At 43.6% G+C, this 24,313-nt stretch overlaps 1 protein-coding gene across 2 annotated transcripts in view; it reads left to right on the forward strand.

Moving 5' to 3' along the window:
• Ilp7 (Insulin-like peptide 7) overlaps nucleotides 1-23,802 on the forward strand; it is a 52,758-nt gene extending 28,956 nt beyond the window's left edge. For both annotated transcript variants that reach the window (XM_055062214.2, XM_050194505.3), the window contains exon 4: nucleotides 21,883-23,802. In XM_055062214.2, coding sequence (XP_054918189.1) covers nucleotides 21,883-22,106 — 224 coding nt within the window. In that variant the 3' untranslated portion in view covers nucleotides 22,107-23,802. The remainder of the gene's footprint in view (nucleotides 1-21,882) is intronic.
• The last annotated feature ends 511 nt before the right edge of the window (nucleotides 23,803-24,313 follow it).

The following is a 24,313-nucleotide window of genomic DNA, read 5'->3' on the forward strand; positions in this document are numbered from 1 at the left end:
GGCTATAAGGCTTACCATTTTTTCCATTTTGGGGCAAAAATTATTCTGTGCCTAATCGATTAGTTATCGCGTTAAACGGCGTCTGCACAGTCCCGGGGACTGAGATATGCGGAGAACCAGCGCTTCCGAGCCACTTTATTTTTTGTCGGACAAATGATATTTTCATGGGCTATAGGCTTACCATTTTTTCCATTTTGGGGCAAAAATTATTCTGTGCCTAATCGATTAGTTATCGCGTTAAACGGCGTCTGCACAGTCCCGGGGACTGAGATATGCGGAGAACCAGCGCTTTCGAGACACTTTATTTTTTGTCGGAAAAACGATATTTTCATGGGCTATAGGCTTACCATTTTTTCCATTTTGGGGCAAAAATTATTCTGTGCCTAATCGATTGGTTATCGCGTTAAACGGCGTCTGCACAGTCCCGGGGACTGAGATATGCGGAGAACCAGCGCTTTCGAGACACTTTATTTTTTGTCGGAAAAATGATATTTTCATGGGCTATAGGCTTACCGTTTTTTCGATATTGGGGCAAAAATTATTCTGTGCCTAATCGATTAGTTATCGCGTTAAACGGCGTCTGCACAGTCCCGGGGACTTAGATATGCGGAGAACCAGCGCTTTCGAGACACTTTATTGTTTGTCGGAAAAACGATATTTTCATGGGCTATAGGCTTACCATTTTTTCGATTTTGGGGCAAAAATTATTCTGTGCCTAATCGATTAGTTATCGCGTTAAACGGCGTCTGCACAGTCCCGGGGACTGAGATATGCGGAGAACCAGCGCTTTCGAGACACTTTATTTTTTGTCGGAAAAACGATATTTTCATTGGCTATAGGCTTACCATTTTTTCGATTTTGGGGCAAAAATTATTCTGTGCCTAATCGATTGGTTATCGCGTTAAACGGCGTCTGCACAGTCCCGGGGACTGAGATATGCGGAGAACCAGCGCTTTCGAGACACTTTATTTTTTGTCGGAAAAATGATATTTTCATGGGCTATAGGCTTACCGTTTTTTCGATATTGGGGCAAAAATTATTCTGTGCCTAATCGATTAGTTATCGCGTTAAACGGCGTCTGCACAGTCCCGGGGACTTAGATATGCGGAGAACCAGCGCTTTCGAGACACTTTAGTTTTTGTCCGAAAAACGATATTTTCATGGGCTATAGGCTTACCGTTTTTTCGATTTTGGGGCAAAAATTATTCTGTGCCTAATCGATTAATTATCGCGTTAAACGGCGTCTGCACAGTCCCGGGGACTGAGATATGCGGAGAACCAGCGCTTTCGAGACACTTTATTTTTTGTCGGAAAAACGATATTTTCATGGGCTATAGGCTTACCGTTTTTTTCGATTTTGGGGCAAAAATTATTCTGTGCCTAATCGATTAATTATCGCGTTAAACGGCGTCTGCACAGTCCCGGGGACTGAGATATGCGGAGAACCAGCGCTTTCGAGCCACTTTATTTTTTGTCGGAAAAATGATATTTTCATGGGCTATAGGCTTACCATTTTTTCGATTTTGGGGCAAAAATTATTCTGTGCCTAATCGATTAGTTATCGCGTTAAACGGCGTCTGCACAGTCCCGGGGACTGAGATATGCGGAGAACCAGCGCTTTCGAGACACTTTATTTTTTGTCAGAAAAAGGATATTTTCATGGGCTATAGGCGTACCGTTTTTTCGATTTTGGGGCAAAAATTATTCTGTGCCTAATCGATTAGTTATCGCGGTAAACGGCGTCTGCACAGTCCCGGAAACTGAGATATGCGGAGAACCAGCGCTTTCGAGACACTTTATTTTTTGTCGGAAAAACGATATTTTCATGGGCTATAGGCTTACCGTTTTTTCGATTTTGGGGCAAAATTTATTCTGTGCCTAATCGATTAGTTATCGCGTTAAACGGCGTCTGCACAGTCCCGGAAACTGAGATATGCGGAGAACCAGCGCTTTCGAGACACTTTATTTTTTGTCGGAAAAAGGATATTTTCATGGGCTATAGGCTTACCGTTTTTTCGATTTTGGGGCAAAAATTATTCTGTGCCTAATTGATTAGTTATCGCGGTAAACGGCGTCTGCACAGTCCCGGAAACTGAGATATGCGGAGAACCAGCGCTTTCGAGACACTTTATTTTTTGTCGGAAAAAGGATATTTTCATGGGCTATAGGCTTACCATTTTTTCGATTTTGGGGCAAAAATTATTCTGTGCCTAATCGATTAGTTATCGCGTTAAACGGCGTCTGCACAGTCCCGGGGACTGAGATATGCGGAGAACCAGCGCTTTCGAGACACTTTATTTTTTGTCGGAAAAAGGATATTTTCATGGGCTATAGGCTTACCATTTTTTCGATTTTGGGGCAAAAATTATTCTGTGCCTAATCGATTAGTTATCGCGTTAAACGGCGTCTGCACAGTCCCGGGGACTGAGATATGCGGAGAACCAGCGCTTTCGAGACACTTTATTTTTTGTCGGAAAAAGGATATTTTCATGGGCTATAGGCTTACCATTTTTTCGATTTTGGGGCAAAAATTATTCTGTGCCTAATCGATTAGTTATCGCGTTAAACGGCGTCTGCACAGTCCCGGGGACTGAGATATGCGGAGAACCAGCGCTTTCGAGACACTTTATTTTTTGTCGGAAAAACGATATTTTCATGGGCTATAGGCTTACCATTTTTTCGATTTTGGGGCAAAAATTATTCTGTGCCTAATCGATTAGTTATCGCGTTAAACGGCGTCTGCACAGTCCCGGGGACTGAGATATGCGGAGAACCAGCGCTTTCGAGACACTTTATTTTTTGTCGGAAAAAGGATATTTTCATGGGCTATAGGCGTACCGTTTTTTCGATTTTGGGGCAAAAATTATTCTGTGCCTAATCGATTAGTTATCGCGTTAAACGGCGTCTGCGCAGTCCCGGGGACTGAGATATGCGGAGAACCAGCGCTTTCGAGACACTTTATTTTTTGTCGGAAAAACGATATTTTCATGGGCTATAGGCTCACCATTTTTTCCATTTTGGGGCAAAAATTATTCTGTGCCTAATCGATTAGTTATCGCGTTAAACGGCGTTCGCACAGTGCCGGGGACTGAGATATGCGGAGAACCAGCGCTTTCGAGACACTTTATTGTTTGTCGGAAAAACGATATTTTCATGGGCTATAGGCTTACCATTTTTTCGATTTTGGGGCAAAAATTATTCTGTGCCTAATCGATTAGTTATCGCGTTAAACGGCGTCTGCACAGTCCCGGGGACAGAGATATGCGGAGAACCAGCGCTTTCGAGACACTTTATTTTTTGTCGGAAAAACGATATTTTCATGGGCTATAGGCTCACCATTTTTTCCATTTTGGGGCAAAAATTATTCTGTGCCTAATCGATTAGTTATCGCGTTAAACGGCGTCTGCGCAGTCCCGGGGACTGAGATATGCGGAGAACCAGCGCTTTCGAGACACTTTATTTTTTGTCGGAAAAACGATATTTTCATGGGCTATAGGCTCACCATTTTTTCCATTTTGGGGCAAAAATTATTCTGTGCCTAATCGATTAGTTATCGCGTTAAACGGCGTTCGCACAGTGCCGGGGACTGAGATATGCGGAGAACCAGCGCTTTCGAGACACTTTATTGTTTGTCGGAAAAACGATATTTTCATGGGCTGTAGGCTTACCATTTTTTCGATTTTGGGGCAAAAATTATTCTGTGCCTAATCGATTAGTTATCGCGTTAAACGGCGTCTGCACAGTCCCGGGGACAGAGATATGCGGAGAACCAGCGCTTTCGAGACACTGTATTTTTTGTCGGAAAAACGATATTTTCATGGGCTATAGGCTCACCATTTTTTCCATTTTGGGGCAAAAATTATTCTGTGCCTAATCGATTAGTTATCGCGTTAAACGGCGTCTGCACAGTCCCGGGGACTGAGATATGCGGAGAACCAGCGCTTTCGAGACACTTTATTTTTTGTCGGAAAAACGATATTTTCATGGGCTATAGGCTCACCATTTTTTCGATTTTGGGGCAAAAATTATTCTGTGCCTAATCGATTAGTTATCGCGTTAAACGGCGTCTGCACAGTCCCGGGGACAGAGATATGCGGAGAACCAGCGCTTTCGAGACACTGTATTTTTTGTCGGAAAAAGGATATTTTCATGGGCTATAGGCTTACCGTTTTTTCGATTTTGGGGCAAAAATTATTCTGTGCCTAATCGATTAGTTATCGCGGTAAACGGCGTCTGCACAGTCTCGGAAACTGAGATATGCGGAGAACCAGCGCTTTCGAGACACTTTATTTTTTGTCGGAAAAACGATATTTTCATGGGCTATAGGCTTACCATTTTTTCCATTTTGGGGCAAAAATTATTCTGTGCCTAATCGATTAGTTATCGCGGTAAACGGCGTCTGCACAGTCCCGGAAACTGAGATATGCGGAGAACCAGCGCTTTCGAGACACTTTATTTTTTGTCGGAAAAAGGATATTTTCATGGGCTATAGGCTTACCGTTTTTTCGATTTTGGGGCAAAAATTATTCTGTGCCTAATCGATTAGTTATCGCGGTAAACGGCGTCTGCACAGTCCCGGAAACTGAGATATGCGGAGAACCAGCGCTTTCGAGACACTTTATTTTTTGTCGGAAAAAGGATATTTTCATGGGCTATAGGCTTACCGTTTTTTCGATTTTGGGGCAAAAATTATTCTGTGCCTAATCGATTAGTTATCGCGGTAAACGGCGTCTGCACAGTCCCGGAAACTGAGATATGCGGAGAACCAGCGCTTTCAAGCCACTTTATTTTTTGTCGGAAAAACGATATTTTCATGGGCTATAGGCTTACAATTTTTTCCATTTTGGGGCAAAAATTATTCTGTGCCTAATCGATTAGTTATCGCGGTAAACGGCGTCTGCGCAGTCCCGAGGACTGAGATATGCGGAGAACCAGCGCTTTCGAGACACTTTATTTTTTGTCGGAAAAGCGATATTTTCATGGGCTATAGGCTTACCGTTTTTTCGATTTTGGGGCAAAAATTATTCTGTGCCTAATCGATTAGTTATCGCGTTAAACGGCGTCTGGACAGTCCCGGGGACTGAGATATGCGGAGAACCAGCGCTTTCAAGCCACTTTATTTTTTGTCGGAAAAACGATATTTTCATGGGCTATAGGCTTACCGTTTTTTCGATTTTGGGGCAAAAATTATTCTGTGCCTAATCGATTAGTTATCGCGTTAAACGGCGTCTGCGCAGTCCCGAGGACTGAGATATGCGGAGAACCAGCGCTTTCGAGACACTTTATTTTTTGTCGGAAAAACGATATTTTCATGGGCTATAGGCTTACCGTTTTTTCGATTTTGGGGCAAAAATTATTCTGTGCCTAATCGATTAGTTATCGCGGTAAACGGCGTCTGGACAGTCCCGGGGACTGAGATATGCGGAGAACCAGCGCTTTCGAGACACTTTATTTTTTGTCGGAAAAAGGATATTTTCATGGGATTTTGGGGCAAAAATTATTCTGTGCCTAATCGATTAGTTATCGCGGTAAACGGCGTCTGCACAGTCCCGGAAACTGAGATATGCGGAGAACCAGCGCTTTCGAGACACTTTATTTTTTGTCGGAAAAAGGATATTTTCATGGGCTATAGGCTTACCGTTTTTTCGATTTTGGGGCAAAAATTATTCTGTGCCTAATCGATTAGTTATCGCGGTAAACGGCGTCTGCACAGTCCCGGAAACTGAGATATGCGGAGAACCAGCGCTTTCAAGCCACTTTATTTTTTGTCGGAAAAACGATATTTTCATGGGCTATAGGCTTACCATTTTTTCCATTTTGGGGCAAAAATTATTCTGTGCCTAATCGATTAGTTATCGCGGTAAACGGCGTCTGCACAGTCCCGGGGACTGAGATATGCGGAGAACCAGCGCTTTCGAGACGCTTTAATTTTTGTCGGAAAAACAATATTTTCATGGGCTATAGGCTTACCGTTTTTTCGATTTTGGGGCAAAAATTATTCTGTGCCTAATCGATTAGTTATCGCGTTAAACGGCGTCTGGACAGTCCCGGGGACTGAGATATGCGGAGAACCAGCGCTTTCAAGCCACTTTATTTTTTGTCGGAAAAACGATATTTTCATGGGCTATAGGCTTACCGTTTTTTCGATTTTGGGGCAAAAATTATTCTGTGCCTACTCGATTAGTTATCGCGTTAAACGGCGTCTGGACAGTCCCGGGGACTGAGATATGCGGAGAACCAGCGCTTTCAAGCCACTTTATTTTTTGTCGGAAAAACGATATTTTCATGGGCTATAGGCTTACCGTTTTTTCGATTTTGGGGCAAAAATTATTCTGTGCCTAATCGATTAGTTATCGCGTTAAACGGCGTCTGCGCAGTCCCGAGGACTGAGATATGCGGAGAACCAGCGCTTTCGAGACACTTTATTTTTTGTCGGAAAAGCGATATTTTCATGGGCTATAGGCTTACCGTTTTTTCGATTTTGGGGCAAAAATTATTCTGTGCCTAATCGATTAGTTATCGCGTTAAACGGCGTCTGGACAGTCCCGGGGACTGAGATATGCGGAGAACCAGCGCTTTCAAGCCACTTTATTTTTTGTCGGAAAAACGATATTTTCATGGGCTATAGGCTTACCGTTTTTTCGATTTTGGGGCAAAAATTATTCTGTGCCTACTCGATTAGTTATCGCGTTAAACGGCGTCTGGACAGTCCCGGGGACTGAGATATGCGGAGAACCAGCGCTTTCAAGCCACTTTATTTTTTGTCGGAAAAACGATATTTTCATGGGCTATAGGCTTACCGTTTTTTCGATTTTGGGGCAAAAATTATTCTGTGCCTAATCGATTAGTTATCGCGTTAAACGGCGTCTGCGCAGTCCCGAGGACTGAGATATGCGGAGAACCAGCGCTTTCGAGACACTTTATTTTTTGTCGGAAAAACGATATTTTCATGGGCTATAGGCTTACCGTTTTTTTCGATTTTGGGGCAAAAATTATTCTGTGCCTAATCGATTAGTTATCGCGTTAAACGGCGTCTGGACAGTCCCGGGGACTGAGATATGCGGAGAACCAGCGCTTTCAAGCCACTTTATTTTTTGTCGGAAAAACGATATTTTCATGGGCTATAGGCTTACCGTTTTTTCGATTTTGGGGCAAAAATTATTCTGTGCCTAATCGATTAGTTATCGCGTTAAACGGCGTCTGCGCAGTCCCGAGGACTGAGATATGCGGAGAACCAGCGCTTTCGAGACACTTTATTTTTTGTCGGAAAAACGATATTTTCATGGGCTATAGGCTTACCGTTTTTTCGATTTTGGGGCAAAAATTATTCTGTGCCTAATCGATTAGTTATCGCGTCAAACGGCGTCTGGACAGTCCCGGGGACTGAGATATGCGGAGAACCAGCGCTTTCAAGCCACTTTATTTTTTGTCGGAAAAACGATATTTTCATGGGCTATAGGCTTACCGTTTTTTCGATTTTGGGGCAAAAATTATTCTGTGCCTAATCGATTAGTTATCGCGTTAAACGGCGTCTGGACAATCCCGGGGACTGAGATATGCGGAGAACCAGCGCTTTCAAGCCACTTTATTTTTTGTCGGAAAAACGATATTTTCATGGGCTATAGGCTTACCGTTTTTTCGATTTTGGGGCAAAAATTATTCTGTGCCTAATCGATTAGTTATCGCGTTAAACGGCGTCTGGACAATCCCGAGGACTGAGATATGCGGAGAACCAGCGCTTTCGAGACACTTTATTTTTTGTCGGAAAAACGATATTTTCATGGGCTATAGGCTTACCGTTTTTTCGATTTTGGGGCAAAAATTATTCTGTGCCTAATCGATTAGTTATCGCGTTAAACGGCGTCTGGACAGTCCCGGGGACTGAGATATGCGGAGAACCAGCGCTTTCAAGCCACTTTATTTTTTGTCGGAAAAACGATATTTTCATGGGCTATAGGCTTACCGTTTTTTCGATTTTGGGGCAAAAATTATTCTGTGCCTAATCGATTAGTTATCGCGTTAAACGGCGTCTGCGCAGTCCCGGGGACTGAGATATGCGGAGAACCAGCGCTTTCGAGACACTTTATTTTTTGTCGGAAAAACGATATTTTCATGGGCTATAGGCTTACCGTTTTTTCGATTTTGGGGCAAAAATTATTCTGTGCCTAATTGATTAGTTATCGCGGTAAACGGCGTCTGCACAGTCCCGGAAACTGAGATATGCGGAGAACCAGCGCTTTCAAGCCACTTTATTTTTTGTCGGAAAAACGATATTTTCATGGGCTATAGGCTTACCGTTTTTTCGATTTTGGGGCAAAAATTATTCTGTGCCTAATCGATTAGTTATCGCGTTAAACGGCGTCTGCACAGTCCCGGGGACTGAGATATGCGGAGAACCAGCGCTTTCGAGACACTTTATTTTTTGTCGGAAAAACGATATTTTCATGGGCTATAGGCTTACCATTTTTTCCATTTTGGGGCAAAAATTATTCTGTGCCTAATCGATTAGTTATCGCGTTAAACGGCGTTCGCACAGTGCCGGGGACTGAGATATGCGGAGAACCAGCGCTTTCGAGACACTTTATTTTTTGTCGGAAAAACGATATTTTCATGGGCTATAGGCTTACCATTTTTTCGATTTTGGGGCAAAAATTATTCTGTGCCTAATCGATTAGTTATCGCGTTAAACGGCGTCTGCACAGTCCCGGGGACTGAGATATGCGGAGAACCAGCGCTTTCAAGCCACTTTATTTTTTGTCAGAAAAATGATAATTTCATGGGCTATAGGCTTACCATTTTTTTCCATTTTGGGGCAAAAATTATTCTGTGCCTAATCGATTAGTTATCGCGTTAAACGGCGTTTGCACAGTGCCGGGGACTGAGATATGCGGAGAACCAGCGCTTTCGAGACACTTTATATTTTGTCGGAAAAACGATATTTTCATGGGCTATAGGCTTACCATTTTTTCGATTTTGGGGCAAAAATTATTCTGAGCCTAATCGATTAGTTATCGCGTTAAACGGCGTCTGCGCAGTCCCGGGGACTGAGATATGCGCAGAACCAGCGCTTTCGAGACACTTTATTTTTTGTCGGAAAAATGATATTTTCATGGGCTATAGGCTTACCGTTTTTTCGATTTTGGGGCAAAAATTATTCTGTGCCTAATCGCTTAGTTATCGCGTTAAACGGCGTCTGCGCAGTCCCGGGGACTGAGATATGCGGAGAACCAGCGCTTTCGAGACACTTTATATTTTGTCGGAAAAATGATATTTTCATGGGCTATAGGCTGACCGTTTTTTCGATTTTGGGGCAAAAATTATTCTGTGCCTAATCGCTTAGTTATCGCGTTAAACGGCGTCTGCACAGTCCCGGGGACAGAGATATGCGGAGAACCAGCGCTTTCGAGACACTTTATTTTTTGTCGGAAAAACAATATTTTCATGGGCTATAGGCTGACCGTTTTTTCGATTTTGGGGCAAAAATTATTCTGTGCCTAATCGCTTAGTTATCGCGTTAAACGGCGTCTGCACAGTCCCGGGGACAGAGATATGCGGAGAATCAGCGCTTTCGAGACACTTTATTTTTTGTCGGAAAAACAATATTTTCATGGGCTATAGGTTGACCGTTTTTTCGATTTTGGGGCAAAAATTATTCTGTGCCTAATCGCTTAGTTATCGCGTTAAACGGCGTCTGCACAGTCCCGGGGACTGAGATATGCGGAGAACCAGCGCTTTCGAGACACTTTAATTTTTGTCGGAAAAACAATATTTTCATGGGCTATATTATAGGCTTACCGTTTTTTCGATTTTGGGGCAAAAATTATTCTCTGCCTAATCGATTAATTATCGCGTTAAACGGCGTCTGCACAGTCCCGGGGACAGAGATATGCGGAGAACCAGCGCTTTCGAGACACTTTATTTTTTGTCAGAAAAATGATAATTTCATGGGCTATAGGCTTACCATTTTTTTCCATTTTGGGGCAAAAATTATTCTGTGCCTAATCGATTAGTTATCGCGTTAAACGGCGTCTGCGCAGTCCCGGGGACTGAGATATGCGCAGAACCAGCGCTTTCGAGACACTTTATTTTTTGTCGGAAAAATGATATTTTCATGGGCTATATTACCGTTTTTTCGATTTTGGGGCAAAAATTATTCTGCGCCTAATCGATTAGTTATCGCGTTAAACGGCGTCTGCACAGTCCCGGGGACTGAGATATGCGGAGAACCAGCGCTTTCGAGACACTTTATTTTTTGTCGGAAAAAGGATATTTTCATGGGCTATAGGCTTACCATTTTTTCGATTTTGGGGCAAAAATTATTCTGTGCCTAATCGATTAGTTATCGCGTTAAACGGCGTCTGCACAGTCCCGGGGACAGAGATATGCGGAGAACCAGCGCTTTCGAGACACTTTAATTTTTGTCGGAAAAACAATATTTTCATGGGCTATAGGCTTACCGTTTTTTCAATTTTGGGGCAAAAATTATTCTCTGCCTAATCGATTAATTATCGCGTTAAACGGCGTCTGCACAGTCCCGGGGACAGAGATATGCGGAGAACCAGCGCTTTCGAGACACTTTATTTTTTGTCAGAAAAATGATAATTTCATGGGCTATAGGCTTACCATTTTTTTCCATTTTGGGGCAAAAATTATTCTGTGCCTAATCGATTAGTTATCGCGTTAAACGGCGTTTGCACAGTGCCGGGGACTGAGATATGCGGAGAACCAGCGCTTTCGAGACACTTTATATTTTGTCGGAAAAATGATATTTTCATGGGCTATAGGCTTACCATTTTTTCCATTTTGGGGCAAAAATTATTCTGTGCCTAATCGATTAGTTATCGCGTTAAACGGCGTTCGCACAGTCCCGGGGACTGAGATATGCGGAGAACCAGCGCTTTCGAGACACTTTATTGTTTGTCGGAAAAACGATATTTTCATGGGCTATAGGCTTACCATTTTTTCCATTTTGGGGCAAAAATTATTCTGTGCCTAATCGCTTAGTTATCGCGTTAAACGGCGTCTGCGCAGTCCCGGGGACTGAGATATGCGCAGAACCAGCGCTTTCGAGACACTTTATATTTTGTCGGAAAAATGATATTTTCATGGGCTATATTACCGTTTTTTCGATTTTGGGGCAAAAATTATTCTGCGCCTAATCGATTAGTTATCGCGTTAAACGGCGTCTGCACAGTCCCGGGGACTGAGATATGCGGAGAACCAGCGCTTTCGAGACACTTTATATTTTGTCGGAAAAATGATATTTTCATGGGCTATAGGCTTACCATTTTTTCCATTTTGGGGCAAAAATTATTCTGTGCCTAATCGCTTAGTTATCGCGTTAAACGGCGTCTGCGCAGTCCCGGGGACTGAGATATGCGCAGAACCAGCGCTTTCGAGACACTTTATTTTTTGTCGGAAAAATGATATTTTCATGGGCTATATTACCGTTTTTTCGATTTTGGGGCAAAAATTATTCTGCGCCTAATCGATTAGTTATCGCGTTAAACGGCGTCTGCACAGTCCCGGGGACTGAGATATGCGGAGAACCAGCGCTTTCGAGACACTTTATTTTTTGTCGGAAAAAGGATATTTTCATGGGCTATAGGCGTACCGTTTTTTCGATTTTGGGGCAAAAATTATTCTGTGCCTAATCGATTAGTTATCGCGGTAAACGGCGTCTGCACAGTCCCGGAAACTGAGATATGCGGAGAACCAGCGCTTTCAAGCCACTTTATTTTTTGTCGGAAAAACGATATTTTCATGGGCTATAGGCTTACCGTTTTTTCGATTTTGGGGCAAAAATTATTCTGTGCCTAATCGATTAGTTATCGCGTTAAACGGCGTCTGCGCAGTCCCGGGGACTGAGATATGCGGAGAACCAGCGCTTTCGAGACACTTTATTGTTTGTCGGAAAAACGATATTTTCATGGGCTATAGGCTTACCATTTTTTCGATTTTGGGGCAAAAATTATTCTGTGCCTAATCGATTAGTTATCGCGTTAAACGGCGTCTGCACAGTGCCGGGGACTGAGATATGCGGAGAACCAGCGCTTTCGAGACACTTTATTGTTTGTCGGAAAAACGATATTTTCATGGGCTATAGGCTTACCATTTTTTCGATTTTGGGGCAAAAATTATTCTGTGCCTAATCGATTAGTTATCGCGTTAAACGGCGTCTGCGCAGTCCCGGGGACTCAGATATGCGGAGAACCAGCGCTTTCGAGACACTTTATTTTTTGTCGGAAAAACGATATTTTCATGGGCTATAGGCTTACCATTTTTTCGATTTTGGGGCAAAAATTATTCTGTGCCTAATCGATTAGTTATCGCGTTAAACGGCGTCTGCACAGTGCCGGGGACTGAGATATGCGGAGAACCAGCGCTTTCGAGACACTTTATTGTTTGTCGGAAAAACGATATTTTCATGGGCTATAGGCTTACCATTTTTTCGATTTTGGGGCAAAAATTATTCTGTGCCTAATCGATTAGTTATCGCGTTAAACGGCGTCTGCACAGTCCCGGGGACTCAGATATGCGGAGAACCAGCGCTTTCGAGACACTTTATTTTTTGTCGGAAAAACGATATTTTCATGGGCTATAGGCTTACCATTTTTTCGATTTTGGGGCAAAAATTATTCTGTGCCTAATCGATTAGTTATCGCGTTAAACGGCGTCTGGACAGTCCCGGGGACTGAGATATGCGGAGAACCAGCGCTTTCCAGCCACTTTATTTTTTGTCGGAAAAACGATATTTTCATGGGCTATAGGCTTACCGTTTTTTCGATTTTGGGGCAAAAATTATTCTGTGCCTAATCGATTAGTTATCGCGTTAAACGGCGTCTGCGCAGTCCCGGGGACTGAGATATGCGGAGAACCAGCGCTTTCGAGACACTTTATTGTTTGTCGGAAAAACGATATTTTCATGGGCTATAGGCTTACCGTTTTTTCGATTTTGGGGCAAAAATTATTCTGTGCCTAATCGATTAGTTATCGCGGTAAACGGCGTCTGCACAGTCCCGGAAACTGAGATATGCGGAGAACCAGCGCTTTCAAGCCACTTTATTTTTTGTCGGAAAAACGATATTTTCATGGGCTATAGGCTTACCGTTTTTTCGATTTTGGGGCAAAAATTATTCTGTGCCTAATCGATTAGTTATCGCGTTAAACGGCGTTTGCACAGTGCCGGGGACTGAGATATGCGGAGAACCAGCGCTTTCGAGACACTTTATTGTTTGTCGGAAAAACGATATTTTCATGGGCTATAGGCTTACCATTTTTTCGATTTTGGGGCAAAAATTATTCTGTGCCTAATCGATTAGTTATCGCGTTAAACGGCGTCTGCACAGTCCCGGGGACTCAGATATGCGGAGAACCAGCGCTTTCGAGACACTTTATTTTTTGTCGGAAAAACGATATTTTCATGGGCTATAGGCTTACCATTTTTTCGATTTTGGGGCAAAAATTATTCTGTGCCTAATCGATTAGTTATCGCGTTAAACGGCGTCTGGACAGTCCCGGGGACTGAGATATGCGGAGAACCAGCGCTTTCCAGCCACTTTATTTTTTGTCGGAAAAACGATATTTTCATGGGCTATAGGCTTACCGTTTTTTCGATTTTGGGGCAAAAATTATTCTGTGCCTAATCGATTAGTTATCGCGTTAAACGGCGTCTGCGCAGTCCCGGGGACTGAGATATGCGGAGAACCAGCGCTTTCGAGACACTTTATTGTTTGTCGGAAAAACGATATTTTCATGGGCTATAGGCTTACCGTTTTTTCGATTTTGGGGCAAAAATTATTCTGTGCCTAATCGATTAGTTATCGCGGTAAACGGCGTCTGCACAGTCCCGGAAACTGAGATATGCGGAGAACCAGCGCTTTCAAGCCACTTTATTTTTTGTCGGAAAAACGATATTTTCATGGGCTATAGGCTTACCGTTTTTTCGATTTTGGGGCAAAAATTATTCTGTGCCTAATCGATTAGTTATCGCGGTAAACGGCGTCTGCACAGTCCCGGAAACTGAGATATGCGGAGAACCAGCGCTTTCGAGACACTTTATTTTTTGTCGGAAAAACGATATTTTCGTGGGCTATAGGCTTACCATTTTTTCCATTTTGGGGCAAAAATTATTCTGTGCCTAATTGATTAGTTATCGCGTTAAACGGCGTTTGCACAGTGCCGGGGACTGAGATATGCGGAGAACCAGCGCTTTCGAGACACTTTATTTTTTGTCGGAAAAACGATATTTTCATGGGCTATAGGCTTATCATTTTTTCGATTTTGGGGCAAAAATTATTCTGTGCCTAATCGATTAGTTATCGCGTTAAACGGCGTCTGCACAGTCCCGGGGACTGAGATATGCGGAGAACCAGCGCTTTCGAGACACTCTACTTTTTGTCGGAAAAACGATATTTTCATGGGCTATAGGCTTACCATTTTTTCGATTTTGGGGCAAAAATTATTCTGTGCCTAATCGATTAGTTATCGCGTTAAACGGCGTCTGCACAGTCCCGGGGACTCAGATATGCGGAGAACCAGCGCTTTCGAGACACTTTATTTTTTGTCGGAAAAATGATATTTTCATGGGCTATAGGCTTACCATTTTTTCGATTTTGGGGCAAAAATTATTCTGTGCCTAATCGATTAGTTATCGCGTTAAACGGCGTCTGCAGAGTGCCGGGGACTGAGATATGCGGAGAACCAGCGCTTTCGAGACACTTTATTTTTTGTCGGAAAAACGATATTTTCATGGGCTATAGGCTTACCATTTTTTCGATTTTGGGGCAAAAATTATTCTGTGCCTAATCGATTAGTTATCGCGTTAAACGGCGTCTGCACAGTGCCGGGGACTGAGATATGCGGAGAACCAGCGCTTTCGAGACACTTTATTTTTTGTCGGAAAAACGATATTTTCATGGGCTATAGGCTTATCATTTTTTCGATTTTGGGGCAAAAATTATTCTGTGCCTAATCGATTAGTTATCGCGTTAAACGGCGTCTGCACAGTCCCGGGGACTGAGATATGCGGAGAACCAGCGCTTTCGAGACACTTTATTTTTTGTCGGAAAAACGATATTTTCATGGGCTATAGGCTTACCATTTTTTCGATTTTGGGGCAAAAATTATTCTGTGCCTAATCGATTAGTTATCGCGTTAAACGGCGACTGCACAGTCCCGGGGACTGAGATATGCGGAGAACCAGCGCTTTCGAGACACTTTATTTTTTGTCGGAAAAACGATATTTTCATGGGCTATAGGCTTATCATTTTTTCGATTTTGGGGCAAAAATTATTCTGTGCCTAATCGATTAGTTATCGCGTTAAACGGCGTCTGCACAGTGCCGGGGACTGAGATATGCGGAGAACCAGCGCTTTCGAGACACTTTATTTTTTGTCGGAAAAACGATATTTTCATGGGCTATAGGCTTACCATTTTTTCGATTTTGGGGCAAAAATTATTCTGTGCCTAATCGATTAGTTATCGCGTTAAACGGCGTCTGCACAGTCCCGGGGACTGAGATATGCGGAGAACCAGCGCTTTCGAGACACTTTAATTTTTGTCGGAAAAACGATATTTTCATGGGCTATAGGCTTACCATTTTTTCGATTTTGGGGCAAAAATTATTCTGTGCCTAATCGATTAGTTATCGCGTTAAACGGCGTCTGCACAGTCCCGGGGACTGAGATATGCGGAGAACCAGCGCTTTCGAGACACTTTATTTTTTGTCGGAAAAACGATATTTTCATGGGCTATAGGCTTACCATTTTTTCGATTTTGGGGCAAAAATTATTCTGTGCCTAATCGATTAGTTATCGCGTTAAACGGCGTCTGCACAGTCCCGGGGACTGAGATATGCGGAGAACCAGCGCTTTCGAGACACTTTATTTTTTGTCGGAAAAACGATATTTTCATGGGCTATAGGCTTATCATTTTTTCGATTTTGGGGCAAAAATTATTCTGTGCCTAATCGATTAGTTATCGCGTTAAACGGCGTCTGCACAGTGCCGGGGACTGAGATATGCGGAGAACCAGCGCTTTCGAGACACTTTATTTTTTGTCGGAAAAACGATATTTTCATGGGCTATAGGCTTACCATTTTTTCGATTTTGGGGCAAAAATTATTCTGTGCCTAATCGATTAGTTATCGCGTTAAACGGCGTCTGCACAGTCCCGGGGACTGAGATATGCGGAGAACCAGCGCTTTCGAGACACTTTATTTTTTGTCGGAAAAACGATATTTTCATGGGCTATAGGCTTATCATTTTTTCGATTTTGGGGCAAAAATTATTCTGTGCCTAATCGATTAGTTATCGCGTTAAACGGCGTCTGCACAGTCCCGGGGACTGAGATATGCGGAGAACCAGCGCTTTCGAGACACTTTATTTTTTGTCGGAAAAACGATATTTTCATGGGCTATAGGCTTACCATTTTTTCGATTTTGGGGCAAAAATTATTCTGTGCCTAATCGATTAGTTATCGCGTTAAACGGCGTCTGCACAGTCCCGGGGACTGAGATATGCGGAGAACCAGCGCTTTCGAGACACTTTATTTTTTGTCGGAAAAACGATATTTTCATGGGCTATAGGCTTACCATTTTTTCGATTTTGGGGCAAAAATTATTCTGTGCCTAATCGATTAGTTATCGCGTTAAACGGCGTTTGCACAGTGCCGGGGACTGAGATATGCGGAGAACCAGCGCTTTCGAGACACTTTATTTTTTGTCGGAAAAACGATATTTTCATGGGCTATAGGCTTACCATTTTTTCGATTTTGGGGCAAAAATTATTCTGTGCCTAATCGATTAGTTATCGCGTTAAACGGCGTCTGCACAGTCCCGGGGACTGAGATATGCGGAGAACCAGCGCTTTCGAGACACTTTAATTTTTGTCGGAAAAACGATATTTTCATGGGCTATAGGCTTACCATTTTTTCGATTTTGGGGCAAAAATTATTCTGTGCCTAATCGATTAGTTATCGCGTTAAACGGCGTTTGCACAGTGCCGGGGACTGAGATATGCGGAGAACCAGCGCTTTCGAGACACTTTATTTTTTGTCGGAAAAACGCTATTTTCATGGGCTATAGGCTTACCATTTTTTCCATTTTGGGGCAAAAATTATTCTGTGCCTAATCGATTAGTTATCGCGTTAAACGGCGTTTGCACAGTGCCGGGGACTGAGATATGCGGAGAACCAGCGCTTTCGAGACACTTTATTTTTTGTCGGAAAAACGATATTTTCATGGGCTATAGGCTTATCATTTTTTCGATTTTGGGGCAAAAATTATTCTGTGCCTAATCGATTAGTTATCGCGTTAAACGGCGTCTGCACAGTCCCGGGGACTGAGATATGCGGAGAACCAGCGCTTTCGAGACACTTTATTTTTTGTCGGAAAAACGATATTTTCATGGGCTATAGGCTTACCATTTTTTCGATTTTGGGGCAAAAATTATTCTGTGCCTAATCGATTAGTTATCGCGTTAAACGGCGTCTGCACAGTCCCGGGGACTGAGATATGCGGAGAACCAGCGCTTTCGAGACACTTTAATTTTTGTCGGAAAAACAATATTTTCATGGGCTATAGGCTTACCGTTTTTTCGATTTTGGGGCAAAAATTATTCTGTGCCTAATCGATTAATTATCGCGTTAAACGGCGTCTGCACAGTCCCGGGGACAGAGATATGCGGAGAACCAGCGCTTTCGAGACACTTTATTTTTTGTCAGAAAAATGATAATTTCATGGGCTATAGGCTTACCATTTTTTCCATTTTGGGGCAAAAATTATTCTGCGCCTAATCGATTAGTTATCGCGTTAAATGGCGTTTGCACAGTGCCGGGGACTGAGATATGCGGAGAACCAGCGCTTTCGAGACACTTTATTTTTTGTCAGAAAAACGATATTTTCATGGGCTATATATAGGCTTACCGTTTTTTCGATTTTGGGGCAAAAATTATTCTGAGCCTAATCGATTAGTTATCGCGTTAAACGGCGTCTGCACAGTCCCGGGGACTGAGATATGCGGAGAACCAGCGCTTTCGAGACACTTTATATTTTGTCGGAAAAATGATATTTTCATGGGCTATAGGCTGACCGTTTTTTCGATTTTGGGGCAAAAATTATTCTGTGCCTAATCGCTTAGTTATCGCGTTAAACGGCGTCTGCGCAGTCCCGGGGACTGAGATATGCGGAGAACCAGCGCTTTCGAGACACTTCATTTTTTGCCGGGAAAATGATATTTTCTTCTCGGAAATATCGTTTTTGCACAAAAAATAACTTCCCTTGAATATGCTGCTGAATCAGATATATTACGCCCCCCGCACTAGCTGACTCCCATTTAGGCAATATATAAACGAATGGGCGCAGAATAATATTCTCGAAAATATTGCAAAAACACTAAACCTATAGCCCATGGAAATATTGTTTTTGCCACGAAAAATAAGTTCGCTTGAAAGTGCTGCGGAATCGCATATATGACGCGCCCCTCACTTGCTGACTCCCATTTAGGCAATAAATAAACGAATGGGCGCGGAATAATATTCTCGAAAATATTGCAAAAACACTAGGCCATGGAAATATCGTTTTTGCCACGAAAAATAAGTTCGCTTGAAAGTGCTGCGGAATCGCATATATGACGCGCCCCTCACTTGCTGACTCCCATTTAGGCAATAAATAAACGAATGGGCGCGGAATAATATTCTCGAAAATATTGCAAAAACACTAGGCCATGGAAATATCGTTTTTGCCATGAAAAATAAGTTCGCTTGAAACTGCTGCGGAATCGCATATATGACGCGCCCCTCACTTGCTGACTCCCATTTAGGCAATAAATAAACGAATGGGCGCGGAATAATATTCTCGAAAATATTGCAAAAACACTAGGCCATGGAAATATCGTTTTTGCCACGAAAAATAAGTTCGCTTGAAACTGCTGCGGAATCGCATATATGACGCGCCCCTCACTTGCTGACTCCCATTTAGGCAATAAATAAACGAATGGGCGCGGAATAATATTCTCGAAAATATTGCAAAAGCACTAAGCCCATAGCCCATGGAAATATCGTTTTTGCCACGAAAAATAAGTTCGCTCGAAAGTGCTGCGGAATCGCGTATATGACGCGCCCCTCACTTGCTGACTCCCATTTAGGCGATAAATAAACGAATGGGCGCCTAATAATATTCTCGAAAAAAGTGGAAAAACCCTACGTCCATGGTAATGTCGTTTTTGCCACAAAAAATAAGTTATCTCGAAAGTGCTGCGGAATCGCATAGATTACTCCCCAAGCATCAGCTGACTGCCGTTTAGTCGATAAATAAAGGAATGGGTACGGAATAATATTCTCGAAAAAATTGGAAAAGTGCTAAGCCTATACCCCATGGAAATATCTTTTTTCCTCGGAAGTTCCCTCGAAAGTGCTGCTTAATCGCATACATTACGCCTCCCGCGCTACCTGACTCCCATTTAGGCGATAAATAAACGAATGGGCACGGAATAATATTCTCGAAATAAGTGGGAAAACGCTAAGCCAAAGGAAATATTGTTTTTGCCGCGAAAAATAAGTTCCCTCGAATGTTCTGGTGAATCGCGTACATTACGCTTCACGCACCAGCTGAAGCCGATTTACGCGATAAATGAACGAATTGGTGCGGAATAATTTTCTCGAAATAATTGGAAAAACGCGAATGAAACTAGGGTCTCAAACGAAAAATAATTTGCCTTAATACTCCTTGTAGATCGCTCACCTCGCTCCCCACGAATTTATTGTCGCTGATTTATGCGATAAGTCGTCTTAGCCGCAAAAAATAATTTTCTGGAAAGTGCGAGTTCATCGCATACCCCACTACCCACGCACGCATTGAGGTAGCCGAAGTGTGTCACGAAATAAAACACTGGACAAATGTATTTAAGACGGTGCTCTAGTTTCTGCAATTCAACATTACAAAAGACAAGAAATTCACAAGAGCGGTCTATCGACGCCAATAATGCAAATTCGAAAATAAGAAACTATTACTTGCCGATTGCCGCTATTCTTGCTCACCTTTCGTCAGTGAAGTGCCGTAGTTCTGGAGACAACTATGGGCACTGCATTTTAAGCATAATGAAAGTCGACATGCACAGCCTCCATTCCGTAAGGTCTGGCTTTTCTGTGAAATTAAAGGTACCTGCTAGTTCCATGTCTTCTGTGGATCATAAAACTTTCCGTAAGCTCTCTTGCTGTTGGAAAACGAAACAAATTACAAAACTTACCCTCCACCCCTACCTTTGTCGAAGGCTTGATGACTGCAGTTCCCCTTTCCCCACCCAACATATTCGGATCCACTTTAACCTAGCAAGCGATGAATTACGAGGTCAACTTTGAAAAACATTTAAATCCACCTGTGTTGACTGGTTCAAGCCATTTTTAATTGCAATAGCTTGAAGAAAGCAACTTGACAGAGCGAAAAGTAGGCGAGGAGAAGAACAAGAGCAACAGAGTCGAGGACCAGCACTGGCTTCCGACATTGTCCATAGCAACTCAGCATAACTTCATTGATGCGTCCAGAAGGTTGTGGAGTACCGATGCTGGTGCGTTTTTTCTTTTTGTTTGTGAAGTATACCGAGATAAAACACTGCTGTTGAGGTAACCAATGCCAGCCATTTGTTTATACGTTTCTTTCGTTCTTAGTGTGCCTAGTTTTCATCTGGCTTCTTCTAAGAGTCAATTGATCTCTTGGCTATTAGTACTGTTTTCAGACCGTAGCTACATCAACAACTTCCAGTGGAATTCAAGCTGGAATCAGCTCTTGTCCTCAATTCACTTCTTCTTGTTCTTGTCTAGTTTCTGCACTGTAAATTCAGATAGCATACCTTGCTTGAAAAAGCCTCTGTGTTCGAGCCAGCACCACTAGTAACCAGGTTTCATGCACTTTGCCCTTTTGCGGATTTTCCGAATGCCAGGCGCTCTGAATATAGCGAGAGTAATAAGCACTCTTCCACTCAATTTTCGGGAAATTGGAGCAGTGCTAGCTATAAACACAGAAAATAATAATAAAGAAAATTCGTCACCAATATCTAACGAAGTTTTGTTGAGCATATAGGGACGCTCTGCTCCTGTTGAGCGAGAGTCGTAGAGGTGTTGAGAAATTAGTGTTGAGAAAGTAGGGAGGAAGTACGCCTTGGACTTGCAATTGCCTTGCATTTACGCTGAAAGAACTGGACAGTACTCTAGTTAGGGGCAATGTAATCGCGGGTAATCAGTATTGTTCACAAAAACCAACCCCAGTACATTGCTAAGATTGCTTCAACGGCATAGAGGGAGAGAGAGAAATGATGCATAAAAAGACGGGGAAATTAAGATTGCTAAGAACGGAGGTTGTTTCAGTTGGCTATAGGCTACTCATTTACAACCAATTTAGTCAGAACGAAGTTTGCTGCACTTGACCTATCAAATACCACTATATACTTACGTAGCCAGCCTCAATACTGCGTCCTGGGACCAATGTACGAGGATACATAGCAGGCTTATTCTACAATTGCAACCTCTTTGCGCTCCAAAGGACTATCCTCTTGCCCACACTTATCTCAGGGCTCACACCTTGAGCTGCAACGAGTACTTGAACCATGGACTGGTGCCGCGCCTGCGCCCTGTTCTACGAATAATTTGAGATTTCTGAGAGACACTGGTCTCAACGAGTTGCTTTAATTCTGTATGGTGTGTTGTGTGCGCATCAGGTGTGGTATGTCCTTTGTGTTTAACTTTATTTCTCACCATGTTCTCCTTTAGTAGCAAGGCAGGCGTTTCACGCGACAGATCTGCCCGGTTTTCACCGAAGAGCTTCCGCTCTCTCTATTCTTCTCTTTCGCTTTCAATAATGTAATTCCAGGCTTCCTGCTTTGCATGCAGATCTCGCTGAAGTGTTTCTAAAGCCCGAGACCGCGCTGAGCCTTCTGAGTTCCTCTGTGACGGGCAAGCAGGCGGGTGGCGGACGGCGCAAGTCGTGGCGGCGCCAGAGGTTGGGAGTGCGAGGCATTATGGACGAGTGCTGTGACGTCCAGACCGGCTGCAGCTGGGAAGAGTACGCGGAGTACTGCCCCACCAGTAGGAGGATACGCAACCGCAGGGGCTAGACTGAACCGGCTCCCGTGGACACACACGCGCAGCGCGCACGTCTCTCGCACTCCAAGAACAAAAGGAGTGCCGGTGACTCCCTTTTGTGCAAGAAAGTCAATTCCGTATTTGACTCCGTTTTGAGCTTTCCTCGTCGACGCAGTACGCTCCGTCCGCTTGGGCACTGTCGAAAATATTTTGAACAATACGATGGAGTGCAAATTTTTAAAATGCAAGGAACAGGAACCGACGAATTTGATGTACATTCAACTTCAGAACATAGCGCTGACAAACAAGGGACGGTGTTTGTCGGTTTTTGTGCGACCTTTGTTTGTTCGCGCTCTGTTAAGGAGATGGTCTTTAAAATCGAGTTCAGCATGCGACTCGCGGTTTACAGAGTAGCGGAATTGCGGTTTAAGGGAGTTACCAGCACTCCCTTTCTTCTTATGAGTGTGAACAAACGCGTGTGACCGGAAGACGCACCCGTTTAGGAGGAGCTAGGCTTAAGAATGAATCTTGATGGTATGCCGTGGCTCTGGCTCGTGGTCCCTGAAAAGGCCAAAAAGATTCGCAAGCCGGCAAAGTTAGGGGGTCTTACTAACCATCCCTCAGGACAAAAGAACTGTCAAATCATGAGTCTGCAGGCGCACTCGTGACCCTACGAAACGCAGTGTAGACTGTAGAGTGCATGGTTACAGATCCTTCTCTGTTCCCCATTGACCTGGTGTTGGTGACCGTCCAGTCTCATTTTTCTTGTGTTCTTGTGCCCGTTGCGTCTTTTCGTGTTGGTAGCTATCAACAGGCACGACGAGCAGCCTGTCGCGTAGAAATTCGCAAAACCTATAGGCACCGTCAGGCATCTCTGGCCTATAACAGGTAGGCAGACGTGCCCGTTCACTCGGCTATTTCTGACGCTGACACACTTAACTTGGCATCTGCATTACTTGTGATCCTATTCTAACTCAAATTACACCTCGCCCTACTATAAGGCAAGAAGTCGCATGAAAAAAAAAGTGCTGCAGAAGTCGGGTAGTTGGTGGCATATATGTCTTCCCAGTGCACATCCAATTTCGTCATTGCACTCTGCTTATCCCCGTTCTCCTCTTTCCTCGGAGTTGCCGGCCTAGCATGCCTCGTAACTTTGGTCAACGATGACGCCCTTTTCGTTTTTCGTGGCTGTTTAAATAAGCGCCACCATGTTACCTCCAAGATCACAGATGGTTTCTTGTCGGAATGGGCGATGTGTACTGCTCAGTGCAAATGTTTGAGAGTCAAATGTCGAGCATTGTTGTCTCGTGACGCTATCTTGTTTAACAGAGAGAGTTGTTTTTCCCTTACATTGCTGCTTCACCTGTGGCGCCTCAGCCAAAGTGCAAAAGCCTTGCGTTTCAGGCGAGCCCTGTTGGTCGTCAGCCGCACCCGCTTGGCGCATGTGCTTACGGAGTCCCGTGATAAACGTCGCTGTGATATGCAAGGAAGAGCCCTTATCGGACCGATCCCTTCGTTGTCCCGGATGTTTGAGGGCGTCTGTGCGTTCGCGCCTGGAACAGACGCGTCTTCTGGTCGCACCGTTAAGAGAGAATGGGGTAAGAAACGACACATAGCGCAAGGGAAGTGTATATCCTTGCTGTCCTTCGACTGCAAGGACATTCTCGGTGTTCCTCAAAAACAAACAAAAAAAGTGTGGACACCGTGTCCTGGGTCTTGCAGGCGAAATAGCCTCTCCTTAGTCACACCCGTCCCGATTCTCAGAGATGTACAAGTACAATGCTTGCTTCTCTCCAGGGACACATTATCGCTTCTTGTGTACGCCGTGAAGCGTACGTAAGTACACCATAAAAAAAAAAACTTCCACACATAGGCCTTTCGCGGCCGCAAGAAAAAAAGAATAAATAAGCACTCTAAGCGCCCAGCGCTGTAGGTGGTGGTGGCGGAAAAATAAAAATGGTTTCAAAACGAATCACTGGCTTCAGAGTTTTTTTTATTCTCAAAGAACTTCAACGTATCCACACTTCCAGCGCAACATGGTGAGCTTGTGGATGAACACTGTAGTTGCCGCACAGCACTGTTGTAATGACCTGAGAACATTTAGTTGCTGCGTTTAACACTGCTTGAGAAGGCCCGAGCTAATGTAGCGAGTTCTTCATTAGTGGACATGACGAAGCGCCACGTTCGGGTGGAGGCGTTTTAATAGTCAGCTTTGCGAATAAAGTCGCACATCTGCGAA

The sequence above is a fragment of the Dermacentor andersoni genome, chromosome 10 (assembly GCF_023375885.2).
Source record: "Dermacentor andersoni chromosome 10, qqDerAnde1_hic_scaffold, whole genome shotgun sequence".
Taxonomy (NCBI): domain Eukaryota; kingdom Metazoa; phylum Arthropoda; class Arachnida; order Ixodida; family Ixodidae; genus Dermacentor; species Dermacentor andersoni.